Source organism: Podarcis bocagei, assembly GCF_964188305.1.
Source record: "Podarcis bocagei genome assembly, chromosome: 10".
Taxonomy (NCBI): domain Eukaryota; kingdom Metazoa; phylum Chordata; class Lepidosauria; order Squamata; family Lacertidae; genus Podarcis; species Podarcis bocagei.
The window spans coordinates 14,252,082-14,270,172 of NC_138135.1; the positions used below are offsets into that span (position 1 = coordinate 14,252,082).

Sequence of the window (18,091 nt, forward strand, 5' to 3'; positions counted from 1 at the left end):
ATCGTTCTGCCCGGACACTGAGGTCCAGCGCCAAGGGCCTTCTGGCGGTTCCCTCCCTGCGAGAAGTGAGGTTACAAGGAACCAGGCACAGGGCCTTCTTGGTAGTGGCACCCTCCCTGTGGAACGCCCTCCCACCAGATGTCAAAGAGAACAACAACTACCAGACGTTTAGAAGACATCTGAAGGCAGCCCTGTTTAGGGAAGCTTTTAATGTTTAATAGATTATTGTATTTTAATATTCTGTTGGAAGCCGCCCAGAGTGGCTGGGGAAACCCAGCCAGATGGGTGGGGTATAAATAATAAATTATTATTCAGAGGCCTTCCTTTTGGGCATTGTTGGCCAATTGGTGTTAAAAAAGGATAGAACTTTCTTTATGTATGCCACAGCAGCAGCAAGAATTCTCATCGCCAAGCATTGGAAGACACAAGACCTACCCACCTTGGAAGAATGGCAGACACAACTAATAGACTACATGGAGATGGCGGAAATGACTGGCAGAATCCGGGACCAGGGAGAAGAGTCGGTGGAAGAAGATTGGAGGAAATTTAAAATTTATTTGCAGAAATATTATAAAATTTTTTAATGTTGATGACATTGAAATGAATTTAAGGGGCCCTAGCAACAAGGTACAAAGTATAAGGGGATTAACAAATGGACAAACTAATAGATCATGAATTTGCTGAACTAAATTTAAAAGGGATACAAAAATGGGAGATGTGAGGAAGTCAGGAAAATAAGTTAATTTAAAGTGGAGAGATTAAGAAAGAGAGAAATTTTGTTTTTCTTTTATATGTGTTTTTTCTTCTTTTTGTGCTTAATCTTTGTAATTTTGTATTTTGTATTTTTGTGCTTTTGTATTTTTCTATTTGTCATGCATGTGTCTTTTGTGTTTTCTAAACTTTTCTATTGATAAAATCTAATAAAATATTTAAAAAATAAAAATAAATAATAAATTATTATTACTATATTATACTAAAATGGGTTGGAGAAGTATGCTCACCACCTTGAGCTCCTTGGAGGAAAGCTGGGCTAAAACTGCAATAATTAAATATGTATGGGGTTTTCTTTTTTTAAAAAAAAAAAGCCTTGCAGACAGCATCTACTCAGCCTTCTGAGCGGTTTGTGGCAGAGTGGCTCCACACAGTGCAGAAGTAAGCCCCGCTCCCTTCAGTGGGACTTACTTCCCAATATGCACGCTTTGGGTGCTGCTGAACTACTGCAACGGTGCTGAGTTCTGATCTTCTGCATTGTGTCTTTATTGACAGGAGTTAGTAAAGGCTTCAAAAATAACCCCGAAATCTGAACTGTAGACAAAAGGGCTTTTGCTGCTTAGACTCAGAGCAAGCGACTTAAATAATAGTGATTAGGGAGAAAAGTTTAAAAGGTAGAGTGAGAGTCACACTTCCGGATTCCATTTGGAGCGCCCCCCCCTTGCGGGGCAAGCAGAAAACCATGGCACTTGGAGGAATCCCAGATCTTTTTAGACCAGTGGTTCTCAACCTGTGGGTCCCCAGATGTTGTTGGACTACAACTCCCATCACCCCTGAGCTCTGGCCTTGCTAGCTGTGGGTGATGGGAGTTGTAGTCCACCCATTCTATGGTATTTACGAGGGTTTCTTTATGCATGTGCCTCACTTTCGAACCGGAAGTATGTGACAGTTTTGCGCCATGGCCCCTTGGAAGAATTTCCTCCCTGGAGAGATTTCAATAGGCTGCAAGTGGAGGGCGGAGCCAAGGGCTCGTGGGCGGGGCTCGTTGCCTTGGAAACAGAGGGGCGGGGCTGTAAACAACTTTCCAGCCGCCCGGTCTGGGCGAGCAGAGGGAGGAGGCGAGATGGTGAGAGGGGGAAGGGGGGGGGCAGAGGCAGCCCCATTGGTTTGCAAGGACCCATTTCCACCCCGCTTGCACCCACATCAAAATGGGGGGGGGAGGAGTGGGTTGTGTCATTAGCATAAATCTGCATACCCAAATTAGGTGCGAGTCAAATAAATGTGTGGAAGCCTTAGTGCAATGGCCATCTACTCCTCATCCGCCCTTTGCAAAATGCTTTAAAGAATCCTTTTGACAATTGGCTTCAGTATGTTTTATTTTATGCAAATCACATAATTATGCATGCTTTAAATTCTTCAGAAATGGCAAAAATGTAATTCGTTTAAACCTGGGGCGTGCTGCCCTCCCCCCAGCTGCTACCACTAGGGTTGTGAAAATCTGGACACAAAAGTTGTTGAGCTTTTGGAGCCATTTTTAAGGAAATTCGCCTTCCGACATGGGTTGACAAATGTCCATTTCCCCAGACGTTTCAGCGGTTTCCAACCAGACGCTGTTTCCAGCGGCGAAATCCCGGCTACGGCCAGGATATTCCAGACGTAGGGCAACCCTAGCTTCTGCCCCCCGTGGTATATACGTATATATATTTCCAGTTTTGACTGTTTGTTTATGATACCTGCTTTCTTCTGACTTTCTCTCTTCTTTTGCCTTGCAACATTTAGGGTCCAAAAAAGAAAAAGGTAGGTAGGTTGCTAGTTAGGTAGGTAGTCCAGTAGATCAGCTGCATATTGTTGCCACAACTGCATATAGTTACAACAGCCCAAATGCCAAGTATTGATATTGCATGGTTAATATTATTTCAAGTTTGTATCTTGCTTTTCTGTGAGAAATTATATTAAACACTGCTTGTATGGTCACTTGGCAGAATCAATAATATATATATTGTTAGTGAATAATATATTTCAGTTCAAGAACTGTTTGGTTAAAGGTTGTGGTTATTATTTATAAGGTGGCAATTATTTATATCAGCTTTTCCCAAGCTGGTGCCCTCCAAATGTTGTTGAACTACAATTCCCATCATGCCTGAAGATTGGCCGCTGTGGCTGGGGCTGATGGGAATTAGAGTCCAAAACATCTGGAAGGCATCAGGTTGAGGGAGGCTGGTTACAATTAGCATTTTTTTAAAAAAGGTTCATTGCCAACTACCTTACCTGGTCACCCTGTCCCTAAATACTTGGCCTAGAATCACAGAAGCACAGACTTGTACAGTTGGATCATCTTGTCCAAACCCCTGCAATCTTTTGCCCAATGTGGGGCTCAGACCCCTGACCCTGAGATTAAGAGTCTCATGCTCTACTGACTGAGCTATAGCTCCCAGTGCAATGTTAGGTTTCTGTTATGCCATTGTGCAGTTCTTGGAGTCACAAGACTCTGTTGACATTCCAGACTGTTGGAAGTCTCACGGGAGACGGATGTTGATGTTACTGGTTTCCTGTTTCTTTGTTCCCTTCGTTTTCTGTCTCTCACAGAGAGAAGACACATATTCTTTCTGTCCTGCATATTTAGAAATAAACGTAGCAATGTAGCACATATTTCTGTCTCTTCTGCTGCTGTCTGGGTACTCTGCGGAATGGGGAGCATGCCTCATGCAAAGGCTTAGGTCATTAATCACCATCGGAGGAGATTCCGAAGATATGGCCGTAGGAATAGCCATTTCAGCTCGGTCGTACGGAGGCTCCGACATGCAAACTTTCATCTAAACTGCTAATGTTAGGTCCTTCATCCAAACCACCTGCTGCTCCTAGCTAGGAGAGATATGCAGAAGCTCTGGGTCTTAGACAATCCACATTGTTTCACTGGAATTCATCCTGTTACAGATAGGTAGCCGTGTTGGTCTGCCATAGTCAAAATAAAAAAATTCCTTCCAGTAGCACCTTAAAGACCAACTAAGTTAGTTCTTGGTATGAGCTTTCGTGTGCATGCACACTTCTTCAGATACACTGAAACAGAAGTTACCAGATTTTTCTATATAGTGAGAAGGTGGGGAGGGGTATTACTCAGAAGGGTGGTGGGAATGGGAGATTGGCAGGTAGCTGAAATGAGCCTGTTGACGACTCTTAACGACTGTAATAGGCCTTACAGGAAAAGGCAAGGGGTGAGAAGGTGAGAAATGGCTTAGTCTGAACAAAGACATTGGATTCTTATCTCATTATACATGACTAAGCCATTTCTGACCTTCTCACCCCTTGCCTTTTCCTGTAAGACCTATTACAGTCGTTAAGAGTCGTCAATAGGCTCATTTCAGCTACCTGCCAATCTCCCATTCCCACCACCCTTCTGAGTAATACCCCTCCCCACCTTCTCACTATATAGAAAAATCTGGTAACTTCTGTTTCAGTGTATCTGAAGAAGTGTACATGCACACGAAAGCTCATACCAAGAACTAACTTAGTTGGTCTTTAAGGTGCTACTGGAAGGAATTTTTTTATTTTGGAATTCATCCTGTCATTCTATATCTATATCTATATACATCTATATCTCTATGTGTCAACTGGTATGCTCGTAATGGAGATTGTTCTGCTGCAGTCCTGCTTCCAGTCTTCCTCCTCCTGCACTGCTGTGAGCTAAGCCCTGGTTTGGCTTCACTCCTCCAGACAAACCTGTAAATCATGGGTAGGCAAACCTGTAAACCATGGTTAGGCAAACCTGTAAACCATGGGTAGGTAAACTAAGGACTGGGGCCCAGATCCGGCCCAATTGCTTTCTAAATCCGGCCTGTGGACAGTCCAGGAATCAGGGTGCTTTTACATGAGTAGAATGTGTCCTTTCATTTAAAATGCATCTCTGGGATATTTATGGGGCCTGCCTGGTGTTTTTACATGAGTAGAATGTGTGCTTTTATTTAAAATGCATCTCTGGGTTATTTGTGGGGCATAGGAATTCGTTCATTTCCTCCCCAAAAATATAGTCCGACCCCCCCACAAGGTCTGAGGGACAGTGGAACGGCGCCCTGCTGAAAAAGTTTGCTGACCCCTGCTGTAAAACAAAGAACAAACCTTGGTTACAGCTCATGGCTTGCCTGGAATGTGACAAACCACAAGCCTTGGTTTGGATGGTATATTAAGGCAAACCGTAGCTTCCTAAACAGCAGAACAGCAGCACTAGGAACTAGAGTAGCTGTGAAGCAACAATGATCTCCCTTTGTCCGCAGCCTCATTTGTTTGCACTAAAGCCTAATTTTGGCTCTGTGCCACATACAAACCAACTCTGTATCTAGACATGTGTGTTTCAGTAATGGACAGGGAAAACCACTGCCTCCTTTTCTTTCTAAATTCCTCCTGTTTTGTTCAGTGAAGTTTGCTAAATGGATGGTTTTCAAACAGTGCTCCTGGTAACCATAGAAGTACCTTTCAAGTTAAATTTTTAGGCAAAACTGTTTGCAATATTGCAATATAGACAAACTGTATTCCACAAATAAGTATCCTTACCCCAACATTGGGAATAAAGTAGTTGAGCCCCAATTGTGCTACCGACACACACACTCTCCGTCTCTCTCTCTCTCTCTCTGTCCTTTTTTTCCTAAAAAAATGTTTAGGGGTGCTCTCCTTTCGACTCAAGAAAATCACCATTTTATAGTACAAATTGGGGAAAACAAATACAGTAAATGGACAAAAGTACAAAGATTCACAAAATGTTTAGGGGTATGCGTCCCCCTGGACCCCCCCCCAGAAAAAAAGCACTGAGAAATAGTAATATATGGTCCCCCCCCCTTTTAAATTCAGTCTGCTGGTGGTAAAAAGAAGCTTAGCAAAGCTGAGAAGATGAGACTGCTGAGAGAAGAAGAGGAAAGAAGACTTCTGGAGGAAGGTAGGGCGCATTTCGCACCATGTTCCCTTGTTAAATTGGTGGAGTAAGAACGCAGGAAGCTCCATTATCCTTCTGCTTCTGAAGATTTGGCTTGCATGCCTTTCTCATCCTGCAGCCGGTGCCTCCTCCTAAGTCTTCATGTGCTGACACAGTCGGTGTTTGCAACAGTTTGCTCGCATTATTAAACTCCTTTCCGTCTCACTGTTGACAATCTCTGTTTCCCCCCCTTTTTTCCCAGAGCAGGCCCGAGTACGTGCCGAGCTAGAGGAAGCTGCGCGACTTGAAAAGGAAAGGATTGAACGAGAGAAGACGGAGCGACTGGAAGCCAAGGTTAGTGCACACACAGAGGAAGTTAGAAATCGCCTTCGGTTGAGCCTGACCATTTGTCCATCTGTTGTCTACACTGTCTGGTGGTGACAACGGAGGGACATTCCTAGCTCTGCCTGAGATATTGAACCTTGGATATTGTTCATGAGAGACTGGTGAGCTGCAGCTTTCCCCAGGCTTTGCTTCCGAGTGGCTATGGTCGGTACCAGGATAACAGGATGATGGTTTTCATGGGATGCGAATAAGGCTGCGCAAGTATCAGGCTCGCAGACTCCCCCTCTCCTGTTGTGTGGCTCTAAGGAGTAGGTGCATGTCATGGTGCTGTCAGGCAAAGAATGTCCAGAGGAAGGAATTAACTCTTCATTGTCCTGAACACCCTTCAGAAACTGGGTTTTGCCCCTCAAGCCCTTCTAAGTCTGGGGTTGGGCCAGGCAAAAGCTACGGTCAGGCAAACGAGACGCCGAGAGACAACAGGACTGCTCAAGGTGCCCCGACTATAAAATTGGAGAAATTGAGAGATATATAGCCGCACTGGCAGCATATCTCTTCTTTCTCGTCTCCAAAAATGCAAGAAGGGCTTTTATACTCGCCAGAAGCTCGGCTCTGCCCTCGCCAGTCCTGGAACGAGCCTTTTAAAAAGTCCCATATGCTCAGAGACTTTGCGCCTGTTCATTGGGGGACATAGGAAGCCCAGAGCACTTGTTCTTTAGATGTCCCTTTTATGGAGAGGCACGTAGCGAGACCATTGATCCCCTGCTGGTGAGGTTTGCTGACCTCCCGGGAAAGCAAAAATTCGACCTTTTCCTGTTAGCAAAGATCATAAGACGACACGGATGGTCGCCAGATTCTGTGTACAGATCTGTAGGCGCAGACCATCCCCCGACTCAATCTAGTTCGTCAAGAAAATCCCCAAACACGGTTCCATGTGTGACTCTGGGTCATCTCTCTGCGGTAGTTTATCTTAAAGTTTTAAGTGTCTATACACTTATCGCATTTATAAATTTTAAATTGTTGTACATTGCTTTAAATGTTTGTTTTCCTTCTGGGTTGTACCCCCAAGTGTGTTTTATAAGCTGGTCTCCAACCGTAATAAATTATCTATCTATCTATCTATCTATCTATCTATCTATCTATCTATCATCTATCTATCTATCTCTTCATTGCCAGAAGTACAAGTTAGGAACAGTCATGTACAATCGTCCTATGTCTCTCAGCTACTCCTACGCGTGCCCCCAATGAGGCAGGTGCAGCAATAGAGAGACCCCACCCCAGACCTTGGCTTATGTATCTTCCCCACCAGAGCTGCGCACAAGCAGGTGAAGACTACGCCTGCGTGTAACCTGCCTCTGCTCCTCCCTCTTCAGCCCTCTCCTGGTCCTGGGAGACAGCGGAGCATCAGCAGGAAATGTGGAAGCGCTTGACTCCACACCAGCCTGACGTCTCTCTCCCTCCTCCTGCACCTGTTCCTCATTCTCCAATCCTGAAGTTTCTCCTGCCTCTGGCTCTCGTCTCCCAGCTGCTGCAGGCTCCCCCATTTTATGGATCCTTCCTTCCAAGTCAGTCTCCCACCTTCCTTTCTCTTGGTGATCAGTACCTCACCTCCAGCCAGTCCCTGGCAATACACTTCCAATGACAGCTTTAGAACAGCTCTGCATCACACCAGGGATTGCCAACCTTTCCGGACCTGGGACCACATTTGCAAACTGGAGAAGCTGTCATGGGCAACCAAGCACATAAAGCAGCCTAGCACTTGTTTCAGGCCTAATGTAATGGGTTGAGGGAGCACTGCAGGCACCGCCAAGGCCAAGAGCCAGGAGTGATGGGAGTTGTAGTCCAGCAACAGTCACAGGACCATCCGTTCCCCATCATTGAGGCTATGGATTGCTGAATAAATAGCTCCTCAGACAGGTCATGCAGGTCAAAATAAAACCAACCTGGTTATGTTCCATGCAGGATCAAGAACGCAGAGGGATTGAACTTTCCGAAATTCATGTTCTGGAGGAAAACTTTCTGACCGCGGCCCAGTGGAAGTCGAAATACAGAGCTCTCGCTCAGGTAGACGTGGGTCTCTCATCACACAGTGTTAATAGCCATAGAATACCTCAGCTCTGGTTTCCTTAAGGGGAAAAAATGGAATCAAAAGCGAAATTTTAAATGCTGGAGATGTCATGCAGCCTCCTGTTAAAAATATAAGTTTATAACAGCAGTGGAAATGGGCAGTCACCTCAAATCTGGGAGACCATAAAGCATAAAACACATTTATCCAGTTGCCTTGATAACTCCCTGTTATGTACTGAGACTAGGATCCAAAATGCAGCAGTCTGATTGGTCCTAGAGCAATAGGATCCAGAATGCAGCAGTCTTATTGGTCCACAGCAGCCACCCAATCCAACTCCAGGTGGAAGTGAATCCACAACCTGATTGGCCTAGGAGAATCCTGGAATTAGCCAATCACGTGGGGCCCATTGTGTAAATAATGTATATAAAACAGACATTCTGGGGGAACTTCCATTTCTCCTCCCCACTATGAGCTGATTAAAGAGCATGAAATCCACACTCGACTCCGAGTATATTTCACTCCCTATTAATTGACTTCTTCTTTACGCCACAGTGAGTATTTTGTGTCTTATTTCCTCCTAGTGGAACCACTACACAGGCTGCGATGGAAGCCCAGACCCAACCATCCCCCAGGATATCAATACTTTCATGAGCTTGTGGAAAGAAGACCCGAATAATGACATCCAGCTTGTTATTGCAAAGGGGAACCAGGTGCTGGAAGTAAGTCTCTGTCATTTGGGAGAAAAGGCTTCTGAATAACACCTTAAGAAGTTCCTCCTGGATCAGGCCCACAGCCCATCTAGTCCAGCATCCTGTTCTCACAGTGGCTGAACAGTTGCCTGTGGGAAACCAGCAAGCAGGATTCGAACACAAGAGTGTCCTCATATCCCCTGTGCTTTCTAGCAGCTGGCATTCAGAAGAATTGCTGCAATAAATGAATGTGTAAGAAGCTCACAACACTCTGTTTTTATTGCTCCTTGCCAAATCTACAGGAGAGCAAAACCACCCCCTCTCCTTCTCCCTTGAACTCTAGCATGCAGAGTATTATTATTATTATTATTATTATTATTATTATTATTATTATTATTATTATTATTATTATTATCATCATCATTATTATTATTTATTAATTTATTATTATTATCAACTAACAGAGAAAGTTTAAATGTCTCCTAGCTAATCGAGAAGTTAGAATTTTTCATCATGGACACTCCTTTCCACGAGCTCTCTGCGAAGCATGTCGCGCAGTACACGGAAACCATCCAGCAACTGCAGTCTCTCCTTCACGACAAATACAGCGCAGCCACAGAACAAATGCTGAGGGTAAACAGATGCTGGTATTATTTCAGATCCTTGAGGTTGCCTGTTGCTTCTTACCACCGGTGGGACAGCCGGGGGGTTGTGAATGCAGCGGCGCTGTGGTCTAAACCTCTAAGCCTCTTGGGCTTGCCGATCGGAAGGATGGCGGTTCAAATCCCTGCGACGGGGTAAGCTCCCGTTGTTCTGTCCCAGCTCCTGCCAACCTAGCAGTTCGAAAGCACGCCAGTGCAAGTAGATAAATAGGTACCATTGCGGTGGGAAGGTAAATGGCGTTTCCGTGTGCTCTGGCTTCCGTCAAGCTGTTCCGTTGTGCCAGAAGCAGTTTAGTCATGCTGGCCACATGACCCGGAAAGCTGTCTGTGGGCAAACGCCGGCTCCCTCGGCCTGAAAGTGAGATGAGCGCCGCAACCCAATAGTTGCCGTTGACTGGACTTAACCGTCCAGGGGTCCTTTACCTTTTACCTTTTTAGGAGGCCGGATTGCCTCCACCGGTGCATTTGCACTGTGTAGACCTCCCTGCCACCTCCCTGCTCCTAAGAAGCTGCAAGTTTTCACTTCCTGGGAGGTCAGGTAAGCTGCCTCCAGCCCACCTTCCACTAGAGCAGCCTTTCTCAACTTGTGGGTCCCCAGATGTTGTTGAACTACAACTCCCATCACCCTAGCTAGCAAGGCCAGAGCTCAGGGATGATGGGAGTTGTAGTCCAACAACATCTGGGGACCCACAGGTTGAGAACTGCTACGCTAGAGTCTTGAGGGCTGAAGCACACATTTGGTTTGAATTGGACCTAAAATGTAATGTATGTCTGGGCACAAGGGTTTAGAAACCTGTATTATCATATGGGCAATACATATCGTAGACCGGATTGGCTGCAGATACTTGCCAGTTATACCTTGGTTTACAAACTTGCTTTTGCTCCACCTAATGTGTTGAAAGTACCCCCAAGTACCGTATTTTTCGCTCTATAACACGCACCAGACGATAACACGCACGTAGCTTTTAGAGGAGGAAAACAAGAAAAAAAATATTCTAAACGAAATAGTGGATATATGATTTTTGTGGTTCATGCTGTGGCCACAGACATGTGATCTGACAGTGAGTTTGGAGTAGCCCAATGCAAAAATCCTGAGGATCCATGTGGATCCATGCTTTGTAACCACGGAGGAGGGAAGGAAGGGGAACCATGGATCCTCTGCTCACGACTGCAGCAGATCCCCCCCCCCCCGCCACCCTCAGGCATTCGCTCCATAACACGCACAGACATTTCCCCTTACTTTCTAGGAGGAAAAAAGTGAGTGTTAGGGTGCAAAAAATACGGTAATTGGTGTTAGCACATAGAATCATAGAACTGTAGAGTTTCTGCAATGCAGGAATCGTCCGCCTACAGCCGTTCCTGGGAGGGCTCGAACCACCGACTTTCTGGCTAACAGCCGGACGCACTGACTCATTGCACCACAATGATAGGAAGAAAAATGGGTGGGATCATTTGCAAGGGTCCTGAGATTATGTCAGTTAGAACTCTGGGAGAGTTTATGGCTTTTCTTCCTGTAAGATTGCATTGAGATATTTTCACTCCCGATTCTCTTTCCGTGGAGCCAGCTCCCATTGGTCATTCCAATGCTCTCAAGAAGGGTCTGTGTGCATCACTGATTTGTGCGGCAAGCCTCAATTCTCTCCGTTTCAATGTTCCGTGCAGGAAGCCAGCAGCTATGCAGAATCCGAAAGTGGGAACATGGAGGTTGTCATTAAGGAGAAGAATGTTACATTGTGCATTTGGGCAAATCTCAAGAAAGTTCCAAAGTAAGCGTTTGAAGAGGAGAGGGGGCTTGTTGAAGACCTTTCCTTTTGGCCTGGGAGCCATGATAAGGCAGCCTGGTCCCATGTCCTGGTCAGGTAACATTTGACATATTGATCAAGTGGAGTCGCTAGATGATGGTTACCTAGGAATTAGCACCATGTATTCCAACCTTTTTCGTTAAGGCCAGATGCTCTCTGTTTCAAGCATCTTGAAATCCTGACAAGACAGAAGTATTGTTTTTAGGGGACAGGGGGAAGGCGGGTGTGGGGGATTCCCTGGTCCTGAATGGGGTAAGTGTGCCCCTGAAGGACCAGGTGCGTAGCCTGGGAGTCATTTTGGACTCACAGCTGTCCATGGAGGCACAGGTTAATTCTGTGTCCAGGGCGGCTGTTTACCAGCTCCATCTGGTACGCAGGCTGAGACCCTACTTGCCCACAGACTGTCTCGCCAGAGTGGTGCATGCTCTAGTTGTCTCCCGCTTGGACTTCTGCCATGCGCTCTACATGGGGCTACCTTTGATGGGGACCCGGAAAGTACAACTAATCCAGATTGCGGCAGCTAGACTGGTGACTGGGAGCGGCCGCCGGGACCACATAACACTGGTTCTGAGAGATCTGCATTGGCTCCCAGTACGTTTCCGAGCACAATTCAAAGTGTTGGTGCTGACCTTTAAAGCCCTAAATGGCCTCGGTCCAGTATACCTGAAAGAGCGTCTCCACCCCCATCGTTCTGCCCGGACACTGAGGTCCAGCGCGAGATTTACAAAATAGATGGGGGAAAGATATTGAGATGGGTCAGAGTTTGTAAGAATGTTCTTGTGGTGCATAATTGTGTCTGCATTCTTCGCAACCAGGTTCCGCAGCCAGATCTTTTACGACGACCAGAGGGAGCCGTGGAACGGGTTTGAGCTCCCGAAGGCGCTGGCCATTTGCGATGTGGCGGTGCGCATCTTGCACACCCATTACGACCATTTGTCCCCTTTCCGGACTTTCCCTAGCGAGCCCCCAAAGCTGGAGATGCCACCGATCAAAACGGTGAAATCCGTGAGTAGCGTGGTCAAGAAAGGGAAAAAGGGCCGTAAGCTGGTAGGAGAAGTTAGTCAGGAAAGCAAGACAGAACATCTAAAGGTAAGGGTTGGCTGAGGGGGAAGAAGGCATCATAGTGTAGTAGATTGATAAGAGACAAGAGTTACAAAGCAATTTTCCTCTGTAGTAGGAATGTACGGTTGTTTCCATCATGGCATTTCACTCACACAGCAGGGACTTCCCCTTCCTTTCCGCTTCTGTGGACCCCAAAAATCTATCCCTGAAGTTTCCCCAAGCCTCTGTGGCAGATTTTACCTCAAGGTTCACCTCTCTCCATATGAACCTACCCGGACTCCGAGATCATCTTCTGAGGCCCGCCTTTGTGTGCCTCCTCCATGAGGGTGGCAACATGAGAACAGGGCCTTTTCTGCAGTGGCTCCCCATTTGTGGGACGCTCTCCCCAGGGAGGTTGACCTGGTGCCTTCATTATATATTTTTAGGCACCAGGTAAAACCTTCCTCTTCAACCAGGCTTTGGGCTGATTGACCTCCAATGCCCAATTAAATGTGTTGTGGAAGGGGGGGATTATTGGTTTGTTTCTGTTCCTATTTTTGTTATGTTCTTTGCAATTTAATAGTGTAGTTTTATGTTGTGAACCTCCTAGAGATCTATGGGTATGGGGCTGTAAGCAAATTTAATAAATAACAATTTTAAGGGGGTGCAGGGGAGGGGGAGCGGAAGTCTGTTCCCTGGTGGAAAGACAGCTCCTGCAGGCCAATCAGGCTGCTGATTCACCTCCTCCAGAAGCCTGATTGTCTGCTCCTGCAGGCCAATCAGGTTGCGGATTCACTTCCATCTGGAGCTGGATTGGGTGGCTCCTGCGGACCAATCAAACTGCTGCATTCTGGATCCTATTGTTCTAGGATTCAGCTCAGTACATAACAATTTTGCTATGGCTAATAGCCATGGTTAGACCTGTCCTATGTGAATTAGCCTTGCCCCCCACTTTTAAAGCCATTTAAGCTAACAGTTATGATCACGTCTTCATTGCATCACGTCTTTGCTTTTGCATTGTGTAAAGAAATCCTTTCTTTTGTATGCCCTGAACTTCCTGCCATTAAATTTCATTGGATAACCCTGCGTGGTAATATTACGCGATGGAGTAGATACTGGCACTGTGAGATTCTGGCCCCCTCCCCCCCCCCCCACTTTTGGGGATGTGTAATAAAGGGGGAACATTTTGCCAACTGGTTTCCACAGTTCTCCAAGAAATATTCTGTACTCTTAGATCTTCTGTTGTGTTTACTAAACTATGTAAAAGAGCACGCAAGAGTAAACCAACGAGATCAGGCTCTCTATTTCATGAGCCTAGATCAGGGGTCTGCAACCTTTAAGACAAAAAGAGCCACTTGGACCCATTTCCGAAGAAAAAACAACTGGGAGCCGCAAAACCATTGTGACATTTAAAACAAACATATCTCCGGAGCCACAATCTGACAGCGGGCAGGAAGGTGACGTCGGGACGGTGCGTGACTAACGCACGCACTGCCCCCATGCAACGTCACAGCCAGTACAGCGCCCGCCACAGTGGGGAGTGTCGGGCCGCACAATGTGCCTCCTCCCCTCGCTAGTATCCACCCCGGAGCCACGGCAAAGGTGTAAAAGAGCCACATGCGACTCTGGAGCCGCGGGTTGCAGACCCCTGGCCTAGATGGAATACCTAGCTTATGCCAAGGTGTGTGTGTGAGAGAGCAAGAAATCAGATGAATAAATTCGATTTAATGAGGAAGTTAAATATTGTTAAACTAGAGGTTCTCCTTAAGGAAGCAGAGAGGTTTAGCAGAAGTATTTGTGAGTGGAACCTGGTATCTTGCATCAACGGAGAGTTGGGAATTTCAGGGCAGGGAATTGATCATGTGCACCTATGTGGACATGAAATTAAGGTATTCAGGGAAAATTCAAAAGCTTTAAACAAAATGAAGAACACGTCAGATGCCAATTAAAGTACCTGCAGCATCTATCTATAACATTTTATTTTTTTGCTCTGTAATGGTAAAATGGTTAATTTTTTTATATAAAAGATTAAAAGATTAGTTCTTTAACTATGGACGTTCTTAATATTTTGGACATGTAGATTGTGTATTGATAATCTGCACTAGTAAAGTTTATTTGAAAATGACTGCAGAGATGAAGTCAAGACCCTAGCCCTCATTGTGCCCTGAGAAATTTCCCATCCACAGTTTCCCTAACAAAGGATCTAGCAGGCCAGCATCTGCAGCAAGGTGTTTGTTTATTGTTTTCAGAGTGCCTTGCATAATTCCGCCATCTCTGAAACGAAGAGCACCAGCGAAGAGGAGGGGAGTATGGACAAAGTTTTTGACAAGAGCTCCAACATCTTGAAATCTGTTTCCAGAGGTACTCAGTCAAGCTTTCTGTGCGCTGACTGTTGAATAATGGCGTCGGTTTAAAGCAGGGATGAGGATGTAGTCAAGGAATCGCAAAACTATAGAATTGGAGGGTCATCTAGTCCAACCCCCTGCGATGCAGGAATCTTTTGCCCCATCCATGTGGGGCTCAAACCCACGACCCTGAGATTAAAAGTCTCATGCTCTACCAACTGAGCTGTCCCAGGACTGGCCCATGTGTTGCTGGACTCCAGTTCCCCATCGTCCCTGGCATCAATTAAATATACCTTGACCCCAGGAGATGGTGTCCCTGTGGAACACCCGCCCCTCTTCACATGTCAATGAGATAAAGAACTACACAACTTATAGAAGGTATCTAAAGGCAACCGTGTATCAGGAAGTTTTTAATGCTTGATGTTTTACTTTGTTTGTATATATGCTGCAAGCTGCCCAAAGTGGCTGGGGAAACCCTACCAGATGGATGGGGCATAAATAATAATACAGTGGTACCTCGGGTTACAGACACTTCAGGTTACAGGCTCCGCTAACCCAGAAATAGTACCTCGGGTTAAGAACTTTGCTTCAGGATGAGAACAGAAATCGCGAGGTGGTGGGGCTTCAGGTTAAGAAGGGACCTCCAGAACGAATTAAGTTCTTAACCTGAGGTACCACTGTAATTAATAATAATGTTTGCCTTTTTAACTCAGTCATTGCAGCTGATAATTTCTGATACAATCGTACCTCGGTTCTCAAACAATCGAAAACTGGAAGTGAGTGTTCCGGTTTTCAAACATCCTTTTGGAAGCCGAACGTCCGAAGGAGCTTCCATAGCTTCTGATTGGCTGCTGGAGCTTCCAGTAGCCAATCAGACGCCACGCTTTGGAAGTCGAACGGACTTCCATTCGACTTCCGAGTTATGACTGTATCTGGAATATATTTACTGATACTTTGCAGTCAATGTTTTTGTCAATGTATCATGCCAAACATGGCCAGTGTTTCTTCTCCGCTCTGTGATTTCTGCATTGCAGGGGGTTCGACTCATTGACCCTTCTGATTCTACACTTCTAGGATTCTATTTGTATATAAAGCCCGAATCAACTTGGGACCCAAACAGAGCAGCTTTTCCAGTGCTGCCCCTCCCCAACAATAACCTCAAAATAGTGCACAGTTGGAGGTTGGCTGTTGTGAAGTGGGAACAATGAACAATGGCTGGCCAATTTCAATTAGAACCACAGCATAGGTGGATGTGTGGCTTGGGGGCATATGCAGAGTGCCCATTCAACACGCCAAACCAGGGGTCAGCAGACTTTTCCAGCAGGGGGCCGGTCCCCTGTCCCTCAGACCTTGTGGGGGGCCAGACTATATTTTGCTCCACAAATAACCCAGAGATGCATTTTAAATAAAAGCACACATTCTATTCACGTAAAAACGCCAGGCAGCCCCCACAAATAACCCAGAGATGCATTTTAAATAAACGGACACATTCTACTCATGTAAAAGCACGCTGATTCCCAGACCGTCCATGGGCTGGATTTAGAAGGCGATTGGGCCAGATGCGGCCCCCGGCCCTTAGTTTGCCTACCCATGCCCCAGACAGTTTGAGTAAGGTCAGTAATAAAAGGTCTTTCCATTAACACGTCCTCCCTGTAACTATCCAACACAGATTATAGCCAAAGGCTAACTTGCCACAAATAGAAGGGTATTTACAGTGTACTTTATTTTGTGCTGACTCAGTCCCACAAGTTTGCTGACTCACGCTTGACCAGCTGTAGGGGCAAGCACACCCAAATCAACCCTTCCTTGTCCTTTTTCTCTGCATGCATAAACTTGCATACACTAAAAGTGGGTGGGGTTTTCCTCCCCCAGTTCACATCTCATCACTGCGGATCATCGGCATCAGCGAATCCCAACCTTTGGAAGAGCACGTCGTGGATTTGAACCAGTTCATGCCGGTGGGCGGCGTTTACCATTTCGATGCCCTGAAGCTCCCGCCTCAAGCCAAACTCGTCAAAGGCTGGACCATGGTGGAAGTGAGTTTCATCTTAAGAGGAAATGAGTAGAATTGTGCTTTGCTTGCTGAAAGTGCCCTTCTCACCTGGACACTGGGTTGTTGGGGGTGGAAGGCAAGGGAGAAGATCCACGAGGACTAGGTAAAAGTAAAGGGACCCCTGACCATTAGGTCTAGTCGTGGCCGACTCTGGGGTTGCGGTGCTCATCTTGCTTTACTGGCCGAGGGAGCCGGCGTACAGCCACTTCTGGCAAACCAGAGCAGCGCATGGAAACACCGTTTACCTTCCCGCCGGAGCGGTACCTATTTATCTACTTGCACTTTGGCATGCTTTCGAACTGCTAGGTTGGCAGGAGCAGGGACCGAGTAACGGGAACTCACCCTGTCACAGGGATTTGAACCGCCGACCTTCTGATCAGCTCTGTGGTTTAACCCACAGCACCACCCGCGTCCCTCCATGAGGACCAGTAACTTCCAATTTTGCTAATGGATCAAACATTGCTCCGCAGGTCTCTAGACATCCTTCTCATGTTTTATTGGCACACTTGGAATCTAGAAAAAGGGATTTCCCCTTAATATTTCTCCTCAGTCCTCTTCTCTGGCATCTGCCACGCTCCTGTTGCTGTTAGCCAGTACACTGTTCTCTGAGCAGCTAGCCAGGTGGGCAGGTAGAGGAATGAGTTCAAGGTACTGGTGTTCAAATTCCTAGACAGCTTGGGACCAGGATACCGAAAAGATGGTCTCCTGTGCTCTGCAGGAGAGGGAATCTTCCAGATGCCACCTTATCAGAAGGTCTGTTGTGCCCAATGTAGGAACTTGGCCTTTAACCTGGTGGCCCCTTACCCTTTGAAACTCCCTCCCACTATGTATCAGACAGGCTCCATCTTTCTTGTTGCCATTTCCAGGCCTGTTGGAAACCTTCCTTTTTAAGCAGCCTTTTAAGTGGAGATTTTTTAAATCTCATTTGGTATCTGCATTGGATTTGAAATTCATTGTTTTAAACAAGATTTTTCTTTTTAAAAACGTGTTTATATATGAAGGATTTGTTTATATATATATACCTTTTATTGTGGATTTCACAGTTCTGTTATCGTGAAGCGGCTTCATGGGAAGCGATTCGTAAATGAAATTTGGCAGAGGAGGAAAATTCAGGTTCTTCTCCAGCTTAAGTTTTGATCTTGATGCTTGATGTGTAACTTCAAAAAGAAGAAATCTGAATGATCACATATTGTACTTTGGCATGTGCACTAACGTACAAATTGTAATATAAGATGCAGCCCAAAGACTGAGAATTCTTAGTGGCTCACATCAACAGACAGCTGAGGGCTGGGGGTCAAATGGCAGAGAATCAGAAAATTATAAAGGTGCAGTTTTGGGATTAAGGTTTTGAGATTGCGCTGTTACAATTTTTGTGTAGACAGCAGCCAACTTTTTTGTGTAGACAGCAGCCAACTGTTGAAGTTACACTTCAAGTTTTGATCTGGAGAAAAAAAAATGTTTTGAGCTATAGATCCTCA

At 45.9% G+C, this 18,091-nt stretch overlaps 2 protein-coding genes across 6 annotated transcripts in view; one reads left to right on the forward strand and one right to left on the reverse strand.

The window, feature by feature from the left end:
• Nucleotides 1-18,091, forward strand: part of DNAI7 (dynein axonemal intermediate chain 7) — a 278,992-nt gene that overhangs the window by 251,989 nt on the left and 8,912 nt on the right. The window contains exons 1-11 of one of the 5 annotated variants that reach the window (XM_081209959.1): nucleotides 1,655-1,837; nucleotides 2,491-2,508; nucleotides 5,551-5,635; nucleotides 5,874-5,965; nucleotides 7,916-8,017; nucleotides 8,603-8,740; nucleotides 9,197-9,343; nucleotides 11,035-11,138; nucleotides 11,990-12,263; nucleotides 14,465-14,576; nucleotides 16,433-16,596. In XM_081209959.1, the coding sequence (XP_081066085.1) occupies nucleotides 1,670-1,837; nucleotides 2,491-2,508; nucleotides 5,551-5,635; nucleotides 5,874-5,965; nucleotides 7,916-8,017; nucleotides 8,603-8,740; nucleotides 9,197-9,343; nucleotides 11,035-11,138; nucleotides 11,990-12,263; nucleotides 14,465-14,576; nucleotides 16,433-16,596 (1,404 nt within the window). In that variant the 5' untranslated portion in view covers nucleotides 1,655-1,669. Of the gene's footprint in view, nucleotides 1-1,654; nucleotides 1,838-2,490; nucleotides 2,513-5,550; nucleotides 5,636-5,873; nucleotides 5,966-7,915; nucleotides 8,018-8,602; nucleotides 8,741-9,196; nucleotides 9,344-11,034; nucleotides 11,139-11,989; nucleotides 12,264-14,464; nucleotides 14,577-16,432; nucleotides 16,597-18,091 lie in introns of those variants that run through there. The other 4 variants (XM_081209961.1, XM_081209962.1, XM_081209960.1 and 1 more) reach the window with 4 other exon arrangements.
• Nucleotides 1-18,091, reverse strand: part of GYS2 (glycogen synthase 2) — a 178,114-nt gene that overhangs the window by 11,013 nt on the left and 149,010 nt on the right. The window lies entirely within an intron of this gene.